This window comes from Dermacentor silvarum, chromosome 10, assembly GCF_013339745.2.
Source record: "Dermacentor silvarum isolate Dsil-2018 chromosome 10, BIME_Dsil_1.4, whole genome shotgun sequence".
NCBI lineage: Eukaryota > Metazoa > Arthropoda > Arachnida > Ixodida > Ixodidae > Dermacentor > Dermacentor silvarum.
This window is the reverse complement of record NC_051163.1, coordinates 114,258,572-114,282,100: the sequence shown is the minus strand read 5'-3', so window position 1 is coordinate 114,282,100 and position 23,529 is coordinate 114,258,572. Positions and strand designations below refer to the sequence as shown.

Sequence of the window (23,529 nt, the reverse complement as noted above, 5' to 3'; positions counted from 1 at the left end):
CTGTACGCTGATAAATTCAATTAGTTAAAAAAAATACTGGTTTTTACTACGTCATGTCTCGGGTCTCAGGAGGATAATACAACTAAAGTGGACAAAATTTATGTATAATAAATCGCTATAAGGTATTCCATTAATATGTGAGCAGGACTTTTACAAAACCAACACAAACATAGTGACAAATTCACGTAAGCTATAAATGAAATATAAGATTTGTCAGCTATACATGCCTTAACAAATGCAGTTTACAGAACTGCGATATCTGTTTTTGGTGCAGAGTTATGGCTCTGTAAACTTCAGGCTTCTAAATAGTTTTAGCATACCATCTTCGCTGATTTCTCCAAAATTTCAGGCATTAAACTGAAATTTCACTTCCTACAGTCACTACATTTAACTTTCTTAATAAAACGCAGCAAATTTAATTCAAATCTGTCAAGGAGTTGCTCCATTAAAGCATTTTTGTGTTTTACATGTACGTATGTGAATAGGCAGCGTTGGAGTTGGCCCAGAGCTAAAGCTCCTTCTTAAGCCTTTTGTCTTTGTGCTCCGTTTGTAACACCAGGCAACACACTCACTTCGCAACCCGCCTTCTTTGCCTCTGTACAGCCATGACCCGTATGAGAGGGAATGTAGAGCTTTCAAGCAACAATCTGTCATGACACACGGTTTTAAACTCGATGTGTGAACACTCATAATGTAGCTTGCCTGCAGACTGGTACTAACACCTTGTAGAAATTTTTCTGTTAGGCATAGATATTAGCTGCTATGAACTCTCGAATGCGAATAGAGTGTTCCCAGTTATGCTGTTTGCAGGCCCGAGGCAGGTGCGGAGGCATTACCAAGAGGCGGGCCTAACCCCTTCTGTTCAATTATTTCGGCGACTTACCTTAGCTCTACACTAGCTAGCTACAAAGTTTCCAAGCATCTGCAATAGGACCGTCCAAGAATGTCTTACCAGAAATGAAGGAGCACAGAACTAGCGCTCATTAGTAAGCTTCACCAACGATACTGCTCTGAATGACTTGCCTGCCATAGTCACTCGCAAGTCCTACAGAACACCAACTGGATGTTGAAAGCCTGTGCCCTGTCCAATGGTCTTGGTAAAGCACGAAGGGGGGGGGGGGGGGGGGGGATATTTCTGTCTTTTTTTCCTTGTGCACCTACCAGTGCCACAAAGTGCATCACAGTCAAATGGTGATTGCATGCTCATGAAGAGACTGCAATGAATGCTGGCAATCATAAGCACTTAGTGTCAATGTCATCAGAGCCGTCAGCTACTGACATGTCCGCACGACTGACATACTGCAGACAGAAATGACAGACGCGTGGTTCCCACATAAGATAAAGCTCAGCACCCTCTGTGCACTTACTGAGGCGCTGTCTGCAATGTCATTTCCTTTGTTCAACCATGGAAGCACGGCCAGTACAAACGAAGTACAGTGTGAGTGTGGTCAAGGGTATTTACACTATGAAACCACATGCAAACACGAGTCTCATAACCACAGCTCAACATGCTTGGCTAATAGTTCACGAGTTCAGGAAGCCACCTGACCAGGCCTTTTTGACTTACTCAGCATGCATCTTGCTTCTTTGTGGAAACAAAATGCCAACAAGAAAGCAAGGATTTCTTCCTCTGCTTACGGGGCCCAAATAAGAAAGCATGCATAGTGCCCTACCAAAGAAACACCACCACTACAAAACCATCAGCTGTCGCCTGAGGGCTTAGGTTTTCAGCAAGTTTTATGCTCTTTGTTGGTCTACGGCAAATACACTTGGATGCCACTGTTCACATAACTGGTATTGCAAACCATTTTGTTTTGTGTAATTTGCATAATGTGACAGAAAGCTTGGAATGCTAAGTGATCCATTGTTGTTGAACGAGGGATGTGTCAGGCTGGAGCCAGCACTTCGACAAGGGGAGTTTTCTTTGATGGGGCAACTATTTGACGCTAAGTGGATGCAAACGATTTCGGTGCAATTCCCTGGCCCACAGACCTTGGGTATTAACAAGGTTCCTCAAAACAGAGGTGCAATTTTTACCGAAATTCAGCGGACACTTATTTCTACAACACAGAAGGAAGAAGATGCATTGCTGAATTTCCGGAAAGTGCGATGCCAACTAGCATGGAAAAAAAAAGAATTAGGAGAGAGCATTGTGCAACACGATTGAAGCCGAACGTACCAGCCGAACAGGTGGTCATCGCGTCAGGTGTCCACGGTAGGTTTTAACGGTCCCACTCTGCAGGTAAAGCTATGGCGGGGCAGCCGAACAAGTTCACATAGATTAAAATCTACCGGGAACCAAACATTCTTGGCTAGTATGCTGTGCTTCATAGGTCATGTGTTAGGCCGATATTGGAAAGGAAAAAGTGAAGGGAATGGCTTCTCGGAGAGTTCACTTGCCAAGGCTGGCTGTGTGACGTACTGCTCACTCCCTGTTTAGTTCCTTCTTCCATGCCAACTAGCTCAGCTGAGAACCATCGTACGGAGGTCCAACATCCCATCAGACCATCAAGCTTGGTCACCAGTTGGCACGTATCTCGTTGACAACACACCGTGGGCACGCAAACGGAATCACTCCCGGCATTGCGTAGCCGCGAGCAAGTAGCTTGGCCGTCAGAGGCAGGGGTCGCTGCAGCCGCTTCAGCAGGGAGTCTTCCAGCTCTGGCATGGCTGTCTCGTGGAATGCCGTGGCTGTTGTGTTGTGACCGCAGGAGAAGACCAAGGCATTGCCGACCAATTTGTCTGTTGGGGAGGAGCCGGCCTTGGCGGACTGTTCGGTCAGCAACGTTTGCGTCAGCCGCTCCACCTCGGGGGCCGAGAGCTGCATGCACGAATCAAGAGGGGCATACTGTTGCTATCCATGCACTGAATATTAAAGGAGAAACACTGCATCAGTTTAGGTTGATAAAGTATGCTTCTTTAATAACTCTGCTTTCATTTATTTCACGATGATAGGTTCATTACTAGACAAGAAAACGACAGACAAAGTTTCATTTTAAAGCGCAGCTCTTAGGTGTTTGTTCCAGCATTGAGCATCAGCGTCTCTTGGCGTACCTCGGCATAATCGAGCGAACGAGCACAGCGAAGGATGAACGAGTGAACGCAGAGGGGTATGAAAGATGGTGATAGCGAAGAGAGCGCGAGGAGGAAAGTGGAGGAAGCCACCTTGAAGCGCAACCAGATGGCGCTCACGTCCGTGCATCCGTGGCGCCGGCCGTGCGGGGTAAACAAAAAAAGAACCAAAAAAGTTTGCCTTCGCGCATAGCGTTCGCCGCAAGGGTTTTCCAGGAAAAATTACGGTTGCATAAGCTGCAGTTGCCAGGAAGCAGTAACAGCGTGGCCGGTCTATATATAGTGCCGCGCGTCGCGGCTCTGCCAGTTGGTGTAGTGATTGGTGCGATGCCTCGATGCCTCAATATATGGTGAAATAACAACACATATAGGGCTGCGCCCAAATTTCGCATTAGGGCATATCGTAATCGTCGGTTAATTTTTTTTAACGTTGTACCACATCGCCATGGCTGGCACATGCATGTGACATCACGAATTTCAAATTATTTCTTCACATTATGGCCGCTGTGGTTCCAGTAATGTTTCCGAAAATTTCCAAGTTCAGTCTTTGGCTCTTCTAGACTGATTTCTTATATTTATCGATAAAAATTTAACTAGGCCCGAGCAGACTGTGACAAAATGCATGACGTCACAGTGAGCCGAGACATACCATATTATGTCAGCACATTATGGCGGTCTAACTCGCACTGCCTCTAGATGGCAATGCTTGTAAGCTAGAGGACAATGAGGATGATGGCAGCCATGCAGCAATAATGAAGCCAGAACACTGAGCTCGATTTCCTACTGAAATTTTGGTTTGGATCCACATACAGTACAAGCCAGAAATTTGGGACGTTAATTGCAAAAATTGTTGTATTATATGCAGGTTTTCACAGTATTTACACAAACAACCCCACAAAACCGAAATAACAAAGCAGACCTAGGGACACAATACTGTTTTGAAAGTTCAGATATTCACTCTTGCTGTTGCTCTCTGCTGAAGAGTGGTGCGACTTGATGACACTGTGTTTTAGCATTGCTGTGGAGCTCTACAACATATTTTCAGCATAATCTGCATCCCCACATTGTACCTAAACATTATAAATTTCCGGCGCAGGAAATATGCACAAAATTGCAGTAAAGACAAGCCCGCCTGCTTCCCAGCCACACTGCCATAGTCGCACTATTTCACATGAGTGCACACAGAAATCTTTTATGCTGAAACAACCATGCAGTGCACATGGAATCACTCCAACTGAGGTGAAGAAGCCTGTTCCTTTGGTTGACACAAACAAAAGCATTGTTGAATGAGGCAATGTCACTGCAAGAACCTTCTGCGTGTGCATTTTCTAAAATGCCTTAATCCAGGCCAATGCTGCGATCAGACAAATGCTATGTAACAGCCAATCTCTTGGGTCACGAAAGCAACCCCGTGGGCCAGGAAAGGACTTAGGAGAGCCTCCCAAATTCAAACTCATCATTGATGGCACTTTGAAGCGCACTAGCTTGAGGAGTATTCGGCCTCACTTAACGTCAAACTCAAACATCAGGCCAGACTCAATATTGCTCACCTCACTACCAGAATTTCTAGCAATCATCAACCTCACCCAGCAGTTATGAAGTTGATGTCAACCCTAAAAACCTCGTGAGGTTTCCCACCTTTGATTGCGATCGAGGTGTGGCCGTGGTTGTTGATGAAGGTGATGTTACAATGCCAATGACTGGCTGAGTAATCACTGAGTAACCATTGTTATAACTGTTGAGTAACTGGTGTTGGTAACACTGTTGGTAAGAGCGTTGAGTCACTGGTGTTATAAGCGACGCAGCAGGTAGGCTCACCCTGAGTGCTGCCTTGCGCCGGATGCCATGTCCGAGGCTGCGCACCAGCTGCTCCCAGAGGCGCTGCGGTGGCACGGCGGGCTCCCATCCGGCACTCTCGTCCACCAGACGGATTTGGGCGGCCAGGGCGGCCGTGCCCGACTTCTCGAGCAGCACTCCAATCAGCTCCCCGTGGGGATGGCCGGAGGTGACCCGTTCACGCATGGCAGCTGCCAGCGACAAGCACAGCCCGGTCGACAGGCGCGACACGAACTGGGACACCACCTCCCGTTCGTTGCTGCAGTGAAAAGAAGCAAAAACAAAATGCTGCAAGCACTCACTGACATGCTATCAATGAGTCCGACGTGAGGGCATGTATGTGTGTATGTTTGGAACTTAATGGAACAATGGCAGCGGGGAAACGGTTAGGTCAGTCGGACTGTTTCTGTTTTCTCCTGGGTTCCAAGGCAGGGCACAGGATCTGAGGAGACAAAGACAATTCCAGGGTTACAACTGCACCATTTCTGAGCAGGCCTAGTTCTTTATCTTTAGCACATGCCTCGCATACTCTCGTAGTTGCTAACAACAGGGCTGCCACAGCACCTTCAGCACAAGCATGGTGAAAGAATAGACAGGTGTCTCAACAACGCCATCTGTCTGCAGAGCGGGATGACTGTGCCCTTGCTGCCCTCTCTTCATTCACCGGCAGGAGCGCTACAGTGTCGAGGTCATAATTCTCTGCTGTCTGCTAGTGGCGGCAGGCACTGCGATCACATATTTTTCTGCAAACACCCTTATAACACAGGAAGTTACTCTTCTTTGGTGGCACTGCTATGCTCCGTTTTGTACATAACAGGTAATGCTTAGGAATCTTGCTTTTTTTTTTTTGTCTATATCCCTCACAGCAAGTTGACAGCAAGAGGAAGAGGTACTAAATGAAAGACAAAAAAAAAAAAACAAGAAAATGGTTCAGGTGGAGCCAACAAGCATTGTGTGTGCAGTGTGGTCTATTAAGCAACCACAATGGCTGTCTTATCGTCCACTTTCATGGGTATTTCCATTTGTGTTATAGACCCAGCCCTGGGGCTATTAGCCAGAGATACTCAAGGTCATGGCAGTGGATTTACAGTATAGACCACTTATAACGTAACCGCTTATAGTGCAAGAACGGATATAGTACGGTCTTTTCAGACTCCTGTTAATTTTCCGACAGCACTCTATGTATACGCATACCGCTTACAGTGCAGCCATGTGAGACAAAATACCAGTTATAATGCGGCTTCCACGGGAAAGTCTCGTCGACAAGGGCGGCAGTGAGCTCGCTTCTCAGCGAGGTGCGCCCACCGATGGGAGAGGAGATTACCGAGGGTGATGAGGAGGAGGAGCATGAGTCCAAGGGCAATAAAATCGTTGCCGCGCTCCCTATGTGCGAGTGAAAGCGCACAGGGGACGCGCGCCTTCACAGAGAGCGAACGCACAGCGGAGAGCAAACGCGACTTCTATCGTGCGAAAGGCCGTGGGGGTATGGGAGGGAGGAAGGGGGGGCGACGCTGTGCAGCCTATCTTGCAACCGGGTGCAAGGGGAACTGGCGACGCCAAAGGAGCAAAGCGGGAGGGCAGCACGGGAGGGAGGGAGGGGGAGGGGCGGCTTCTACTCTGCCAACAAATGCGTTCGCGCCTGTGCTGGCTGTTGGTGTTGTCGCACACACCGTATCTTTAAAGCGATCTCCACACGGCTCTGACCTTTGTATGCGCTGTGCTTACCCCGCTCAGTTTCCGTTGAAGCGATAGACTGCAACGAACCTTCGCTCGCTGCGGCAGCCGCGTTTCCCCACGCCTGCGTTTTGACAGTGGTTGTCTGCGGTCATCGTGTCTATTCATGTTTGCTTGTGCGCGTTTACACCACGCTTGTTAATTCAGTTAGTAAGCGAATGTGTCAAGTTTATGCAGCCGATAAAACTGCTATCCCTACCCCTTATAGCTCTCTACTAATTTCCTATCGCAATTGATGCTGCGCCTTTCGGGCGAAACTGAGACATTTAAAAAAAAATTATTTAAAATTATTACTTTGTCTGCTTCATGCGAAGATCGTGGGTACTTGCACATTAACCTTTCAACGTTCATAAATTTAAACGGATGCAAAACTCCCAGTCGCATACTTCGATTCTCAGATACACGCGGCTGCTTGGTCTACATGTTTTGCATACGTGCAGGGTTTGAAAGTCGTTGTTTTGGTTATAGTGAGGTACCGCTTATGGTGCAGATATTCACGACTCCGGCGACTTATGTGATATGCGGTCTACACTGTAGTAAAGCACCGCACGTGCAATGTGAAAGATGTGGGTTTAGCTCCCATTGGTGGCAAGTTTGTCTTTTCAACCATTTTCATTTCCTTTTCCCTTAATTTAACGACATTAAAACATTTAAAAAATAACAGTTAATTTCCGCTATGCTTTCATGGGCTTCATAGTCTGTTGGTTTCACGTTGTTGTAACTAGCTAAGGAAATCTAGCCCCACAGATCCCCTTCTCACTCACTGCATTGTGAGGGTCTTGACTTTTGTAGCCTTGATGCCACGAAAAAGAAACGTAGACATAGCACTGTGAAATAAAGTCATAATCTGAATGCTAAGCACTGAGACTACGGGAACGATGTCAAATGTGGCAGTCGCACAGCGATGCATGTTTTTCAGCAAGCCTGGCTCTCACCTGAACAGGACCAGGCCAAGTGAGTAGCCAATGTCCGGAAGATGGGACTGGAACAGTTGCTCCAGAGGTTTCACAGGAAGCTCTTCCTCTTGCCAGAAGCTCACCATCTGAAACAATGAGAGAAGGAGTGGCAGCGCGGTTGCGGATTTCAGTCTAAACACCAATCCATGTTGGCTCCTCAGACTGAACCCTCCAGGTCTGCCCCACACTCTGAAGAAAGTTTGCACGATAATCGTCATCTATATTTCCCGAATTTCCTTTCTTTTATTGCTAAGCACCCAGTACTTCCAGGTCACGAACGGCATGCGCGTTATCAGCATGACATAGCATTCTCGACAGGAAAGTAGCAGGCAACAGAGTTTTCAAGAAAGGAAACGCAACCAAGGCAGATGGCGATTATTGTTGTGGGACAAGATAAGCCCTAAAGGGTGCAAACTGTTTTAAGAGTGTGGGGCAGGCCTAGATATTATGGACCAGTCTCTACAGTTTGAGTGCATCACATTCTATGCCATCGAAGGACATTGCAGCCCTAAATAGAAAGTCCAATGAACTGGCAAGCTATGGCCGGGCAAGAGCGCAAATGTCAGACAACAGAAATTGAAAATTCACCAGCCTTTCCCCTGTCGAGAAAATGGGGGTAAGCGAAGCTTGTGGCAAGACAATGCTGTCGCAGGCGTACTGCTTAGTTTGCCCTAAACTCAGGGTCGGCAGCTCTTCGCTGACGTTTCGACTGGGCTTCGGAAGCTCTCATGCTAGAATCGGCACGTCGACGACGAGCCCTTTCCCGAACTAGTTGGCGGCGCCATTGCTCAAATGCAACCTGCTCCTCGGCGGAACGCACCACGCGCGGTATTCAAATCCGGTCGCCGAAACTGATCGGAGGCGAGGGAAGCCCTGTGGAACGCGCGCCAACCCCCTTTCCCTCCCTGCGACCCACTAAACGACCCTGATCGGTCGCACGCGTCATGTGATCCGGCACAGGCGCAGCTTTTCCAGCACCTGCTCTACTCTGGGAGCAGTCCGGTTTCAGCGTGGCACCACCACCACCGCAGACACAGTTGTGAGGCAATACAAGCTTCGCTTGAAAATAAAGTATGCAAGAGGCTGCCAAGAAGCAGGGGGCTGCAAAATCTGCCTTTTTCATTTTTTGGGTATACTGCTGCTGCACCACAGTTGAACACATCTTGGAAGGGTAGCCAGAAGGAAAATCCGGTGTGATTTATGAGCCTAAGCCAACGTTTAGCGTGCATCAGTTGTGCTCTCGTGAACAGCTAGGTGCTGGGGCGGAGGGTAGCATCTTTAGAATAACAGCACAAACATAAAACTTGGACACCAGAGAAGAGAAGGAGCAAATAGAATGCTCCATGCCATGTTTTTTCTCTTCCCTTTTTTCCCCCTTTTTTTAAGTTTGGCCCTGAGCACTCATATTTTATGGGATGCATGCACACTTTATTAACAATGATTTACTTTTACAGTTTACATGCAGTATGCAAGCAGCAGCAAACAACACATTGTTTTTAGATCACAGTGACATTGTCAGGTAAATTGCTGTTCCAAATTCACCTGCATCAGAAAATCAACTGAATAAGTTTGCTCAGAACAAGCACCCTCTGGCACACGGCGTCTTGTGCAGCCACAAGAAAGAGAAGCAGGTGCAATAACAATTTTTTCTTTGCATGAACTTTTTGGAAATCTTGAAATCTTTTGAATACCTTTAAATATTTTTTGCAAATAAAATTATTTTCTTTTTGTAAAATGTGATGCAAGATTCGTAAATTCGTAGAACTGGCCCAACTTATAGTAAATGTTACAAAAATTCAGAAGAGTTGGCAAGTATGCACAGTGATTCCTTGTCAAAGAGAATCTTTTCCTCAAAGGCGACTCTCTTCTTCAAATCGTATTCATGTTAGAGAGTATTATTATATTCTCTCTTTTGAAAAAATATGCTATGACATGCTATTATGTGTTTGTGATGGCATTTCGTAGCAAGACCTCTAAAAATATGATAATACAAGAGATGAAAGACGGCGGGCGAAACTACATCTAATTCTCATAGCTTGCTACTCTGACATGGCAGAAGTTCAAGCATCAAAACAGTTTACTTACATTTTCAAAAAAGCCAAAGTTGGCTTCACTGTTCTCCTTGTCAATGAGTCTGCAAAAGTAAATAAAGTAAATTAGCATAGTTTCAGTGAGTGAACCAGAGAGAGCGAGAGGGAGTGAATAAGTTAGTGAGTTGGTGTGAGGGGGTGAGCAAGCAAGTAATTGACGAACTGGGCCAGTGATTGATCATTTGTTAATGCGATTAACACTCTTAGGATACCTCACGCTTAAGAACCTACCTAGCTTACTAACCTAACCTAACCTTACCTAACCTTACCCAACCAAACCAAACCAAACCCTACCCTACATCAAACCTGCAACCTTGTGCTGAGCTGCAGAATGCCACAGCCACAGGCAGGTCACCAGGCTCATAGTAAGTACAGGTAGGCCACTCTTACAATGTGGTTTCAGTACGCCAGTAAGAACACAGCACACTCATCTGACTGCTCATCAATCTCCACACAGCAGACGTGTTCTACAGGGTGTGACATGTTTTTGAGCACAGTCAATTGCAAGCTGAGTTGCTACAGCACGTCCCAAGGCAGCCCCAACAAGCTAAGCACATCATAATGCCACCTAGCTATACTTACTACTACACTAGGGAACAGGTTAAGCAAAAATACTTAGAGGGAATTCTGGCACTGCAATTGTTCAGCTGCCATGGCAACAATGGTTAGTACATGGATTTGTCTGATCTACGTACTTGTGGCTTCAGATGTTCTTGTGGCTCTATTTACTGCATTTTATATTTCTAAGCTTCTAAGCAGACATATATTTCTAAACAATGCGGGGACGGTTGACTCTCATGCATCCCCCAAAGTTGTTTTCCCCACATGGCTCTTGTGTCTCCTGTAATCTGGCTTCTCCACGTAGCTACGCGCCGCCAACGGTCGGTGTAGATGTGAAATAGTAGGAGAGATGGCGCAAGTGTTGCGCTGCTAACGCCACCTCACGGTGGGCTTACTCGGGTGCAAAAGGGAGTAAGTAGCCTTTGTCTATTTGGCTTGGAGGTTGGCAGAGCGCACGGACTTGTCACGCACATGTCGGCACGCTCTGTGGGACCGTCTCGTGAGGCTTCGGAGCGGGGCAACGGTACAGATGAACTCGATAGTTCGAATGCACCACTGTTCGCATGAATGTACATGCGAATAATTAGACGTTGGTGTCCAGCATGGGTGCAAACATATTCGCTTGATATCCTGACGCGGTGAGTCAGATTTCCTCAATTCGTTCATGCCTATCGGCATGTTTTGTTTGTAGCAATTTGGCTGGCCAGATTGGTGTATAAAAGGTGCCATAAATGTCCTTGCGATTGTTTGCACTATTGCGTTGTCATTCCTTTGTCCCAAGAGTACGTTTGAGATCCGACAACATATGAAGGCAATGAGTCTCTGTGCACAAGCATAATCAGTCCATAAAGTGCAATGCGGGAATTTTTTTCTTATTTCATACAGTTAACTACAAGTTACCAATTATAAATGGGAAAGGAGGTTTTACAGGTTACCAATTATAAATGGGACAGGAGGTTTACAAGTTACCATTTATAAATGGGACAGGAGGTCTTGCCAAGGCCCTTTTGCAGCATCAGCGACGACCCAGTCCAGCATTTATTTAATTTTCTCACTTACCAAAGTTCTAGTTTCAGTAAAAATGATACTTTTGATATCTTGGAGCCACAATCTATCAATCAGCTTGACTAAATAATGGCCTTTACGGTCCCCTTAAACACCCTGGCACAAACTTCTTATTAATATCTGTAGACCAAGTCTGACAAGAATGAGCAACATTGAACCACCCCACACATGGAACAAATGTATTAGCTGCTCTTAGCTTGAGTCAGTGCCATCAACTCATGCGATGCTTAGTCCATGGACTAAATCGGTGATTTGGTCTGTCATGCAGACCATGCTAGACATATCACAGATTATGTTTACGGCACTTGTAAACAAACGAATTACTAACATAACGATGCAAACACTGGGGAAGAAGTGGACAGTCGAAATGCTGGACTTGCAATTAACTTAATGGAACTAAACGGCTCTCGCCAATCTTTCAGAAAAACTACTAGCATCTGACGGCTGAAGGCTTTTGCAAGGACACTCTCTCACCCCAAGTAGTAGGTGACAGCCTCCACCGCATTTGTTGTCAGGAACTCACGAGTCACCTTAGGGTCAAACATGAGAGCCTGGAACTGGTACTGCAAGGCCTGCAAACAGCAAAATCATGTATTCCACAAAACACGAGCTAGCACCTGGGGCATACATTGTTCATGGAATGAGGAACACTCGACGAAGTTGCAGAATTCTTTTCGAAGAAGTGATAATTTTGGCTCATAACACCTGCAGAACAGTTCCCCTCATTACTAGAAGCCAGCCACTTGAAAACAAGCTACTATCTTGGCAGCACCTGCCTTGAGAAATAGGCTAATTCAACACAATAGAGCAGATATAAATGGCATTTCATTAAAACTAGTTTAGTGTTACACGCCAATCTGTGCTGTCTAAGATCACAAATATAGATCCTCGTTCATACATTTTTTTTCTAAAAATGCAAGAAAGAAGGTATCAACCGGGAAAACATATGATCCAATGATCAATGATGTGCTGCTGACGCGCATCAGAACAAAGCCTACGAAACTTCTGTAACAGTTTTAGTGAAGCAGACGCGCTCCTGTGCTTTTCATGGCACGTTGAAGAAGACGACGAAGACCCGCACTGTGATTGTTTGAGTGTATCTGTTGCTGGCTGACACTCGCACTCACAGTCCCAAAACAAAACTTTCAAGCTTCACACCACAATCCAAAGTCAGCTTGTCACGCGAAAAAAATATGCTGCAAAAAAAACACAGGCGGAAAAATGTTATCTCACTTTTCAGAGGCCGCAAACAGCAGTGAGAGCTTCAGGAGCGCGGTTGATATGGCAACGTTGACGTTTGGGGTACCAGTCCCAGTGCTCCTTTGCAAAAAACAGCACATGACTTCCGCCACACTTTCTCCAACACATCCGTGCTGGCCGGGTCCTCTCCTACACTTTCCTTCCTCCATGCTTAGGTCTAACCCACCCCGCGGCCAGCTAGATGCGCATTCCGACACCACACAAATGCACAATGTCATCCTCGTCCGCTACAGTATTGCCAGCTGTAACCTCCGAGATACGTGAGCAGACACAGCCACTCCTGGAGCCCATGTGGCGTGCAAAACCTTGTACAAATGAACAAACACTAAAGCTGCGCAATAGCCTAGCGGTCAGTGCATCCAGCTCCCAACTGCACATTGTTGCATGGACACGAGTTCAAATCCCAGAGGTGGTGGCGGGCGATGTTTTTAATGCACTCAGCAATCTTAGGGAACTTCACCCACTTTGCAGAATGCGGCACAGGATACAGCTGTATCTAACTTCTTTCACCCATCCTCTTCAATGAAAAAAAAAAAGTCTACAAAATTTTGCCAGTGCTGGATGAACTTGAACCCGTGTCAAACAGGTTCCTCGAGTACTCTAGCCTGGTTCTTCTAGCCTGACAATTAAGGGTTGCACAACAAATGTGCACGGGCAGTGGGGGAACAATTCTCAGCATTCAAACGTACTGTATTGCCACCACACATCTCAGAGGCCATGGGCGGACTTCACGGCGGCACCGCTAGATGGCGCCCGCGTGTCCAGAGGGGTAGTAACTTCTTTCACCCATCCTCTTCAATGAAAAAAAAAAAGTCTATAAAATTTTGCCAGTGCTGGATGAACTTGAACCCGTGTCAAACAGGTTCCTCGAGTACTCTAGCCTGGTTCTTCTAGCCTGACAATTAAGGGTTGCACAACAAATGTGCACGGGCAGTGGGGGAACAATTCTCAGCATTCAAACGTACTGTATTGCCACCACACATCTCAGAGGCCATGGGCGGACTTCACGGCGGCACCGCTAGATGGCGCCCACGTGTCCAGAGGGGTTGCCCCTCAATAAAAGAAAAGTAGCGCCATGTTTTGAAGATCGCCGCTTTCCTCCTCCCCTGCCCGTTCTCTCGGCGCTCGGCCCTCCGATTGGCCGAATACTGTCATGTGCTCTCGCGCGCTTTTTTTCTTGCTTGTTTTTTGCTCCCGCCGCCATCGCGGGGCCAGACCATTGCAAGCGGTGTATGGAGGCACCACGCATCGCGTCTCCTTTGAGCGTTTAAGGCAAAGTGTTTTAAGTGTTCGCGATGCCTTGTTGCTCAGCATTCGGGTGCAGAACACGCGAAACAGACGGCAAGCGACTCTTCCGGATTCCATCTGCGAAGCGAGACGCGGCGCAGAGGAAGGTCTGGCTTCAAAGAATCAGCCGGGCTGATTTCAACCCAACACAATGGTCCCGGCTGTGTGAGGTAAGCGAGCGATTCTTCAATGATCCCTAATCTCACATGCTGCCACTTGCTGTGTGAGGCTTCGTTAGTTTTTCTCCCTCCTAAGTGCCGCATTGTTCACGCTGCATGTTTGCGCTGCATTTGCAACTTTCATGGCCGGATTTCATCATGTCTTCAAACGCACGTGGTTTTTGTTGACTCCGTTATACAATCCATGGCATTGTGTTTGTGTGGCCTGAATGTACGCGAACGGCACGTTTTGAGTGTATCGCAGTATGTTACGAAGCGGTGACGGTACGTAGGGAAAAATGGGCGCTTACCTGTGGAAAGACGAACCTTTTGGGACTATTTAGTTAGGGCGACTTTGCGCCTTCAGCAAAAACTCAACTCGGTGGTCGGCTATCTTGCCGCTATCAGCTCTCTGCGATGTCGCATTAGCAGGTGCGAGGAGATTAAACGCAACGTCATCACATGTCAACTAAGGAAGCCATTGGCCTCCTTTGAGGGGCATTGCTGCGTTTTTGAGTTATATGCGACTGTAAATGTGGAAACAGTGTAAAGTGTGCATGACGCAAGGGTACCTGAATGCTGTCACGTCCTCTACCAAACGCTCATACGCATGGATAAAAAAAATATTCGCTCCACATTTGATATAACCGGGCATCATTATTGTGACAGCTTGCTCCTTCGCTTTATATGACAGATTCCGTGTTGCGGGTGCATTAATTCAGTTATTCAATATTGGAAAACAAACAATCCCCAGGAAGAACTGCTAGCAACGCTATCCACATTGCAAAGCCCTTGATTATAGAGTTAACTCATTCCTGCGTGGCTTTGTCAGTGGCCAGGACAAACCTGGATGTTAACTCATCGTTTCTGCTCTGCATTTGATAAGATAGTAAATACAATACACAGGGCAGAATTTCTCGGACACGCGTGCAGCACATGCAAGTGGCAATATGATCCGCAAAAGCAGTCTCGCATACACCTGTAAGATGACCGCTGCCGCGCTACTCAAATCCGCAAAAAAAAGAAAAAAAGATGTGTGGAGTAGTGTAAGGCTTCCTACAAGTGAGCAAAGCTACTAGCCTCATTATCGACGGACCGCTTCCGCCGAATGATCGGTCAGTGAAACCTGTAAGACAACTGCATATATACAGCTGGTGGATCATTCACTCCAGCAGCGTAGTCATTGTTAGAGGCCTGCTGTGCACGTTAGCCACTGGCCAACGAGGGACTGGAGCTACTGAAACGCGGAGATGAACCAACGCCGAGGTCGCGCGTGGCATGGCTCAGTTAAAGCCCGACTTAGAGGCTTTAGGCTCACTGTATCACCGCTAATAGTACAGCCATGTAAGCGCAACGGCATTTATGCGTCCTCTCGTTGTTTCGGCAGCCAGTCATAATATAACGCGAAAAATTCCGATCAAAATACGAGTTCAAGAGCGCGAGCGAAACGGAGCCACAGTGTTTCATTCGGAGAGTGTCTGCTAGTTCAGCCCCGCGTAGGGGGAGCCACAGTCGACAGAAGAGAGAGTGAACGCCGGCGCAGGAGGAGCAGAGAGGATATGGCGCTACTTTTGTTTTATTGAGGGGCTTTACAGAGGGGAGTGCGAGAGAGGAGCACAGCTGTAATACATGCCTCATACACGACGCATTTTGGTGGTGGCAATACAGTGAGTCACTTCATCGCTTTATTGCTAATTGTATTAACAGTCGACTGGTCATCCTTGGGTGGGTTCTGCTGGATTTTTTTTTTCACCCTATGGTGAGGGTGAAGCAGAAGATGTGACCCGATGACAACAAAATAACAATACTGACTTCATGATGACAATCATGGTCAGGGTAACGAAAAGGGTAGATGAATGGACGCTGCAAAACCAGTTTTGAATTTTCAGGCTGCTGTGGCAGTAAAAAGGAGCATCACATCACAATGCACCTGAAGTGGACTCCACGCGGATGAGCTCTCACCTGGGCAAACTGTCCCTCGAGCAGCGAGACCTTCGCAGCGGCCTGGAAGTCCGAGAAGCGTTGGCAGTAGCTGACGACAGAGGTAGGATCGTAGCTGCCTCGGAATGCCTTAACAGAGTCGGAGAGAAACCGCCGAGAGTGGTAAACAGAATTTGTGAGACAGCAAGGCAGCATGGAGGCTTACCAGCATATTAAAGACACATTCAAATGAGTCGGATTGCTTCGATGGCAAAGGAGTATCCCATCTTGATTTGATGCTGTGGGAGTGCAAGCACATCCCAACAGTATCTGAGGAGCAGGTTATCAAGAGATGATTACACGTGCATTACCAGAAAACTTGTGTGGAGAATAGAGTTTTCTACTAAAATAGCTAGAGGGGCCTCTGGCACTGCAATCGATCAGCCACCATCGGAATAATGGTTAGTACATAGATGTGTCGAATCATCATGCTTGTGTCTTTGTTCACTACTATTTAGCTGCTTTTATTAGCTTATATTACTGGCTTATATTTCAAAGAAATCCTATCTTTCTCAACATAGAAAGCAATAACACTGTACACATTCATAAACAATATAAATTGTTGCATTCATAACATAATATTTTGTTGAGGATGATAACTTCACAAAGTCACAAGGCCATTAAAAGCGAGAAGGACAAAGCTTTGGCAAATCCCTATGTTACCATCATTCCCATTCTCTCTACTTGCATCGCCTATAGCGCCAGAATTCGTTCTGACAATTTTTGGAGGACACTTCATGGCGTGGAGAGGGGCAGTCCACACAACCACATAAAAGCAACCCTGTCAGAGATACTGTAAAAGTGCTAACAAGCGACTGCTGTTCCACTAACCTGGTGTGACCCAGAGGAGGGACAAATTGCAATCGCAGATTGAAACTCCAATAATGTGAGATTGTTGTTATTGTTTTATAGCGGACACACCTTGAGCAAGACTCGCATGAAGTTAAGCAAGTGCAGTACAGCTGCTGCTACTGCACTGCAACATGTGACACAGCTAGGAGTGAAAGAAGTTAAAAGAATGCTGGCAGCAGTCTATAACGTGTAGCTGGTAAATTTTGACTAGATCTCCCCGAATGTTTCTTAGTTTCCTTGATGTATAGTTCACGTGTCCTCCAATAAACTTAATCGTTTGCAAGTCAGCACTCAGTTGTCGCTATTTTCTTCTTTTGTGGGTAGTGTCTTGCACTGTTGTGTGACTGACAAAAATGAGCAAGGCATGGTTCAGGCTAAACTGCAGCAGTGCATCATGAATTTCAGGCTTGTCAAAGCAGAACCTCCATGCAGAAGTGATGCACAAAAATTACAGAGGCTAACACTGACAAAAAAAAAAAAAATTCCAGAATGCAAGCCTGCGCATCAAGGCCGGCTTGCTCAAGTCTCATATAAAGTGCGCATTGAACATAGTGAGAAAATGTGCTCGCATGACACAAAAACATACACACACATGGGGAACCTTTTAGTAAGTGCTTGTTTTTGTTTTAACTACATTGGGCACATGGCATTTTATTCATTCGAACAGCTCTGTGCCCATTCCAATACATTCATCACATATTGAACAGTTCCACTTATTGTAAGTGGGTCATTAGGCTTCTAGTTTTTACAGGGTTGCTTGAACCTTCTGCCAGTATGTTTCAATATTTTCCCATTCACTTGTCATGGTTGTTTGGGCCTGCTGCTGCTCATGCTGTCTTGTTGTGAAAACATGGTGACATGACGCTTATTCTCATCTTCATAGGTCTAGCTCGAACTGTCAAACTCCACGAAAACAATGGCTAGTACATAGCCCACTAATATGCTGGGGAACACCAGATTTGCATTCAAGGCTCATAACCCATAATTATTCCTCTTTCTTGGGCTGAAATAAATACATTGCTAAAAGGCAGATTCTTCATTGTGCAAGCTTCATTGCAGGTGGCAGAGAGTGACATCGGAATTTGCACAATTGCGGGAATCATTATTTCAACACAGATCAAGTGATGTTTTTCTTATTAGTGCACAATGTACATTCATGTGTACTTGTAAGTTTACCTACTAACAGGAATGTTGACCTAACTTAGAATTGTTGATGGGCACAATTTAGCCCTCTAGTAAGTTAATAATGACTGCTAGAAGGTTTTTTTTTTTTTTAACGTAATTTCAGCCATCCCCCAAAGCCTGTATGGATTTTCTTTTTAGAGAGATACTGACCTGCGCAACATTGTCTTCTAAATAAGCTCTTCAGATTATATGTGCTGCATGTTTTTGGCTATTTCCAGATTACCAATACTCCTTATTCGGGCTTGTTTTGTAGACGGCTAGCTAGTTATCAGCTCAGATTTAAGTGGTCACGCTGAATGAACTATTTTAAACTCAAGGCAAACCAGGAAAGCAAGTTCGCCTGATAAGCTGTTTAACTTTACAATTTTCTGAATGCTTCATAAGCAATATTATTTTCTTAATGCCAAAATTTTAATTTACCCAGTATGGCTTCATCTGCTGGCTGGCTTTCAATGTGTGCAATTTTAATGTATTTATGCAAGAATCTTGCAAGAAAAATTTTATTTCAAGGAGATATAAGAATCCACACATTAGACTGTAGCCACAAGGATGAAATTCAAATATATGCACAGTTGGCCACAAATGTTTATGGGACACAAGTTCCTACCAAATATGATTTCCTGCTCTGTTAAGGCATGGCCCTTCTAACTTAATGGATCACTGTGTAAGTTACAAAAACAACTACAGATTGAACTTTTGAATTCGAGCCTATGCATCCAAGCATCACAGGAATTCAGCTTCTTCCCAAATCCTACGTCCTGTAAACTTTTGTGGCCGATGGTACTTCACATCAATACCATGGCGGTTCAAGCACCGCTGAAGAAACCCACATAAACTCTACTGCAGCATTTGCTTAGAATTTAGAAAGCCTGTATCTAAAAGGCAACCAAAATTAGAATACAACAAGACCAACCTCCAGAGCAGTGTGCAAGGCTACAGGTCCATAGGGTGGATCATCAAGAGACCCCAGGTCAAAGGTCAGCATAGAACGACTCAGGTATGCATTCTGGAAGGCCTTTTGTCGCAACTGCACAATGAACGTCGAAAGAAAGAAAAAGAAATGTGAAAAGGGGCTAAATGTCACTTTCATGTGTTGGGACCTATTTATGAACAAAATGCATTTTTAACGTACATAGATTTGGAAAATCAGTGTGAAAGAAAAAAGAAGCAAGCAAATTAAGTTGTAGAAAACAGACGTTAGGGCTAGTTAGCACCAGTTTATTGTTGCTCGAACACAATGTGACACTGTGTTCAAAAAACACCTCTGCCAGCATTTATCGCTTTAGTATTGCCCTAATTGCGGTTTTCTGCTGTACTACTTTTTCAGTTGCTTTAAATGTTGTTTTATTTTGTACTACAGTTTCACTTGTACATGGTTATCCATTCTTGCCATTTTTGCGTTTGCTTTGTTTATTAATCACCGTGTTAATTTGGTATATTTACGCCCTTTTGAATCAACTTTGTGTTTCTTTAGTGTATTTGCCTTGTACCTCGTCTCTTGCACCGTTACTCTAGTTTATTATTTTGTGCTGTATTTCTATTGATATGGCCCCCTCACTCAATGCTCTTCGGGGCCTGTGAGGAATGAATAAAAAAATCAACAGAAAAGAAGGAATGAGACGATCGCCGACTCACATTTGTTAAGGTTTATTGAAAATAACGCAATATAAGAAATCATGGTCATATGACGCACAGTCTACAGTAAGTGAACCAGAGTTGCACAGCAAATAAAAGGAAATGTGCTCATCTGTTACTCAGATATGACAGCACATCAGAACACAATGCAACACGTGTGGTGTGATTGTTTGCCTCACTTTGACCCCACAACCACTATTCACTGGCACAATAATCAACTTGATCAGAGAAATAGTTGAGGCATCCCACATATTGAAGAATGGAAGCACTTTCATCAGTCTTCCATTGGTTTCACTTCACGAAAAAAATAGACAGCCGTATCTAGATAATACAGGAGCGCTTTAAGGTAGTTTTTTTTTTTTTTTTTTGTCTGTGTTTTACCCTTGTTTTTTTTCCCCTTGCACATGTGAACAGCTTCACAGAAAAGCACATGACCCCATGACCAGCATGAATGTTTATATTGCGTTCAATAAATTTGTGCCATAACAAGTCAGCAGTGTGTTGCTGTGTTCCTTCTTTCCTGTCCTTTCATATCCTAGTGTCACACTGTATTCAATAAGCAAGAAAGTTTACTTCAACAGCTAAAGTTAAAATCTCTGTTTCAAGGAGTCTTGATTTCTTAAACCTTCTCACTAAACTGCATAAAAGTTCACCTTGAAACAAATATGAGAGGTTAAAAGCTCTGTGTAAAAAAATCCTGAACTCTGAGATATGCTTGCCACTAATGATAAGAACAAAAGAAGATAAGGACTAAGCATGCAGAGCTATCCAAGAGCGCACTCACTCTAAACACCGACAAATCCAGTGACAGTTCGTTCGGACTGGCAAATTCACAATTATTTGTTAAACTGCAAATGCTGTCAAATCGAGATTTATTGTAGTGAGGTTCAGCTATGACTTTGTTTACTTGCAGGTTTGATGCCTTGAAATAGCAAACGAGGGTTTATAGGTCAGTTTGTCCGTTCCCAAGTTCACATACTACATGATGCCTTCTGTTGAAAGGGATGCTCCAAGCATCTATGATCGGTGTTGGCTAACACTCCCAGGGCTAGATCTAGTACAGTAAAAACTCATTCATACGATTTGGAAAACAATGAGAGAACAAATGCACTAACGAAAAAAACATATGATCTGAAGTCACTGAAAAATTCGGCACACAACTGTGATTGAGATCTACGTAAAGCAAAGTGTTGCGCTAATCACTGAAACATGAGACTGTCACGTGCCGAGCTGGTGGGGCCCGAGCGGCCCGATACGCACGTTGTCGTTCTTGCAGCTTCGACAAGCTTATTTATTTTTTATTTACTTATTTCATACACCTCACAGGCTCCAGAAGGAGTATTGCGTAAGGGGGGCGCTACAGATAACAATTGTGAAGCAAAAGCATGTTACACAGTTACATAAATATGAACAGAACGAGAATAAAATAATAAACAAAGAACGCGGAATAAACAAAAATAAAAAGAAAGGCAGGTAAACTGACACCTGTTAGCTTTCCAGTATGCGGTAAAGCAAACAATCTTAGCACAAATGCTTACATATATACACAACAATGAAGTTAAGAACAACAAAACTAAAACAGACACTGACTTTTAGCTAAGTATTAGCCAAATATTGCACTGATTTTTTGTCTGAAGGTTATTGGGTCGTTAATGTCAGCGATGTTATCAGAAAGACCATTCCACAGCGCAATGACACGTGGCAAAGCTGAGCAGTTGAATGCATTGGTGTGACCGAAGATGCGTTGGAAACTGAGATGATTATGCAGACGTCTAGATGTGCGGGAGGGATGAACGAGTGGTAAAGTAGATGGATGTACATTATGCACGATTTTGTGCAGAAGACAAAGCAACACTTTATTCCTACGTGTTTCCAAAGATGAAAGCGACAACGACAACTTGATGTTAGTTAAGCTCAAAAATGGGCTATACTCTCTGGCAATGAAACGTGCAGCTCGGTTTTGGATCGACTCGAGAAGGTGGATTGGATATGCCTGATGAGGTGATCATATAGAAGCTGCAAATTCGAGCTGGGGTTGCACTAATGTTTGGTAGGCTATCTTTCTGGTGAGGGAAGGAGCGCTGCGAAGGTTACGTTCTAGATATCCAAGAGTGCGCGATGCTTTAGTCGTCATTTCTTCAATGTGGGATGACCATGAAAGGCTTGGTGTTAGAAGGATGCCAAGGTACTTGTATGAAGATGTGCGAGCGACGATACTTTTGTCAAGTGAGTAACTGAAAATGGAGTAGGATTTTTTGCGAGTAAATATCATTAGGTTGCATTTGTTAGTGTTCACGGTCATTTGCCAATCCTAACAGCAGTTAGTGACACATTGAAGGTCATGTTGAAGAGTGATATGATCAGCGAGGGAGCGGATTTGATGGTAGATAACGCAGCCATCTGCAAATAGTCAAACACTAGATGTAATGTTAGATGGCAAGTCATTGATATAAATCAGGATGAGTAAGGGTCCAAGGACACTTCCCTGAGGTACGCCTGATCTTACGTTACTGAAAGGGGAAGAGTACTGGTCAATGACAGTGGACTGCTTTCGAAAAGACAAAAAGTTTCTTATCCAAGAAATTGTTAGTTCGTCATGGTTTAAGCATGAGAGTTTGGAAATGAGGTGACAGTGAGCAACGGGATCAAATGCTTTAGAAAAGTCTATGAATATTGAGTCAGTCTAAGCATTGTCGTCCATATTTTGAAAAAGATCCATAGTGTATTCGATTAGTTGTGTCTCACATGAAAGACCTTTCCTGAATCCATGCTCATGTTTAAAAGAAGTTATTACATTCTAAGTGGTGAGCGACATTATTAAATATGATGTGCTGAAGTAACTTGCAGGGAACACTAGTTAGTGATATGGGATGGTAATTACTCACATTGCTCTTGTCACCTGACTTGAAGATGGGTATGACTTTGCCAACTTTCCAATCATTCGGCAGCTCCCCTGTTGACAGTAACTGCTGAAACATATGACTAAGGATTGTACTCGAAGGAACTACTGTATGCTTTAGGATTTTCGTGTTAACGCCATCAAATCTGGAATTAGTGGATAATTTGAGATTGTTAATCAAAGTAGCGATTCCAGTGGCTGTTACGGTAATAGGAGTCATATATTGGTAATCTAAGTCTGCCATCTTTGGCATATTGGAATGGTCTTCCTTTGTGAACATGGAAATGAAGTAGTTGTTAAAAACAGATGCGCAGTGCTCTCGTGGTATGGGAAGACCAGTGCTATCCACCAGTGTGGGAGTGTCAGTGCTGTTTGCAGGAGATATAGTTTTCCAGAACTTCTTAGGATTATTTTTTATGAGTGATTGGAGGTCATCGGAAAAGTATTTATGCTTTGCATGACGAAGGGAACTGCAGTAGGCTTTTTCGCAGGCCTTATGTTTATTCCACGAACCTAGCGTGCTGACACTTTTGGCTGCGTTTGAACTCCTCAAATTTGGCCTGAGTCACAGCTTCTTCAGGTGGAGCATCTTGGTTGGAAGTTTTGACATGCCCTCTCAATGAAAATAATTGCAGCCCGACACGTTGACACAGTTAAGACCGCTGACACACGCTGAACAAGTTAAGGACCGCACAAAGAGCGATGGAACGAAAAATGTTAGGCCTAACGTTAAGAGACATGAAGAGAGCGCTGTGGATCAGAGAACAAATGGGTGTAGCCGATATTCTAGTTGACATTAAGCGGTAAAAATGGAGCTGGGCAGGCCATGTAATGCGTAGGATGGATAACCGGTGGACCATTAGAGTTACAGAATGAATACCATGAGAAGGGAAGCGCAGTCGAGGACGGCAGAAAACTAGGTGGGGTAATGAAGTTAGGAAATTTGCAGGCGCAAGTTG

The 23,529-nt window shown here is 44.8% G+C and overlaps 1 protein-coding gene across 1 annotated transcript in view; it reads right to left on the bottom strand.

The window, feature by feature from the left end:
* Positions 1 to 23,529, bottom strand: part of LOC119466504 (uncharacterized) — a 122,425-nt gene that overhangs the window by 10,490 nt on the left and 88,406 nt on the right. The window contains 8 exon segments of the mRNA XM_049657416.1: positions 81 to 702; positions 897 to 2,821; positions 4,891 to 5,167; positions 7,578 to 7,684; positions 9,684 to 9,732; positions 11,789 to 11,886; positions 15,982 to 16,089; positions 18,950 to 19,063. Coding sequence (XP_049513373.1) covers positions 2,519 to 2,821; positions 4,891 to 5,167; positions 7,578 to 7,684; positions 9,684 to 9,732; positions 11,789 to 11,886; positions 15,982 to 16,089; positions 18,950 to 19,063 — 1,056 coding nt within the window. The 3' untranslated portion in view covers positions 81 to 702; positions 897 to 2,518.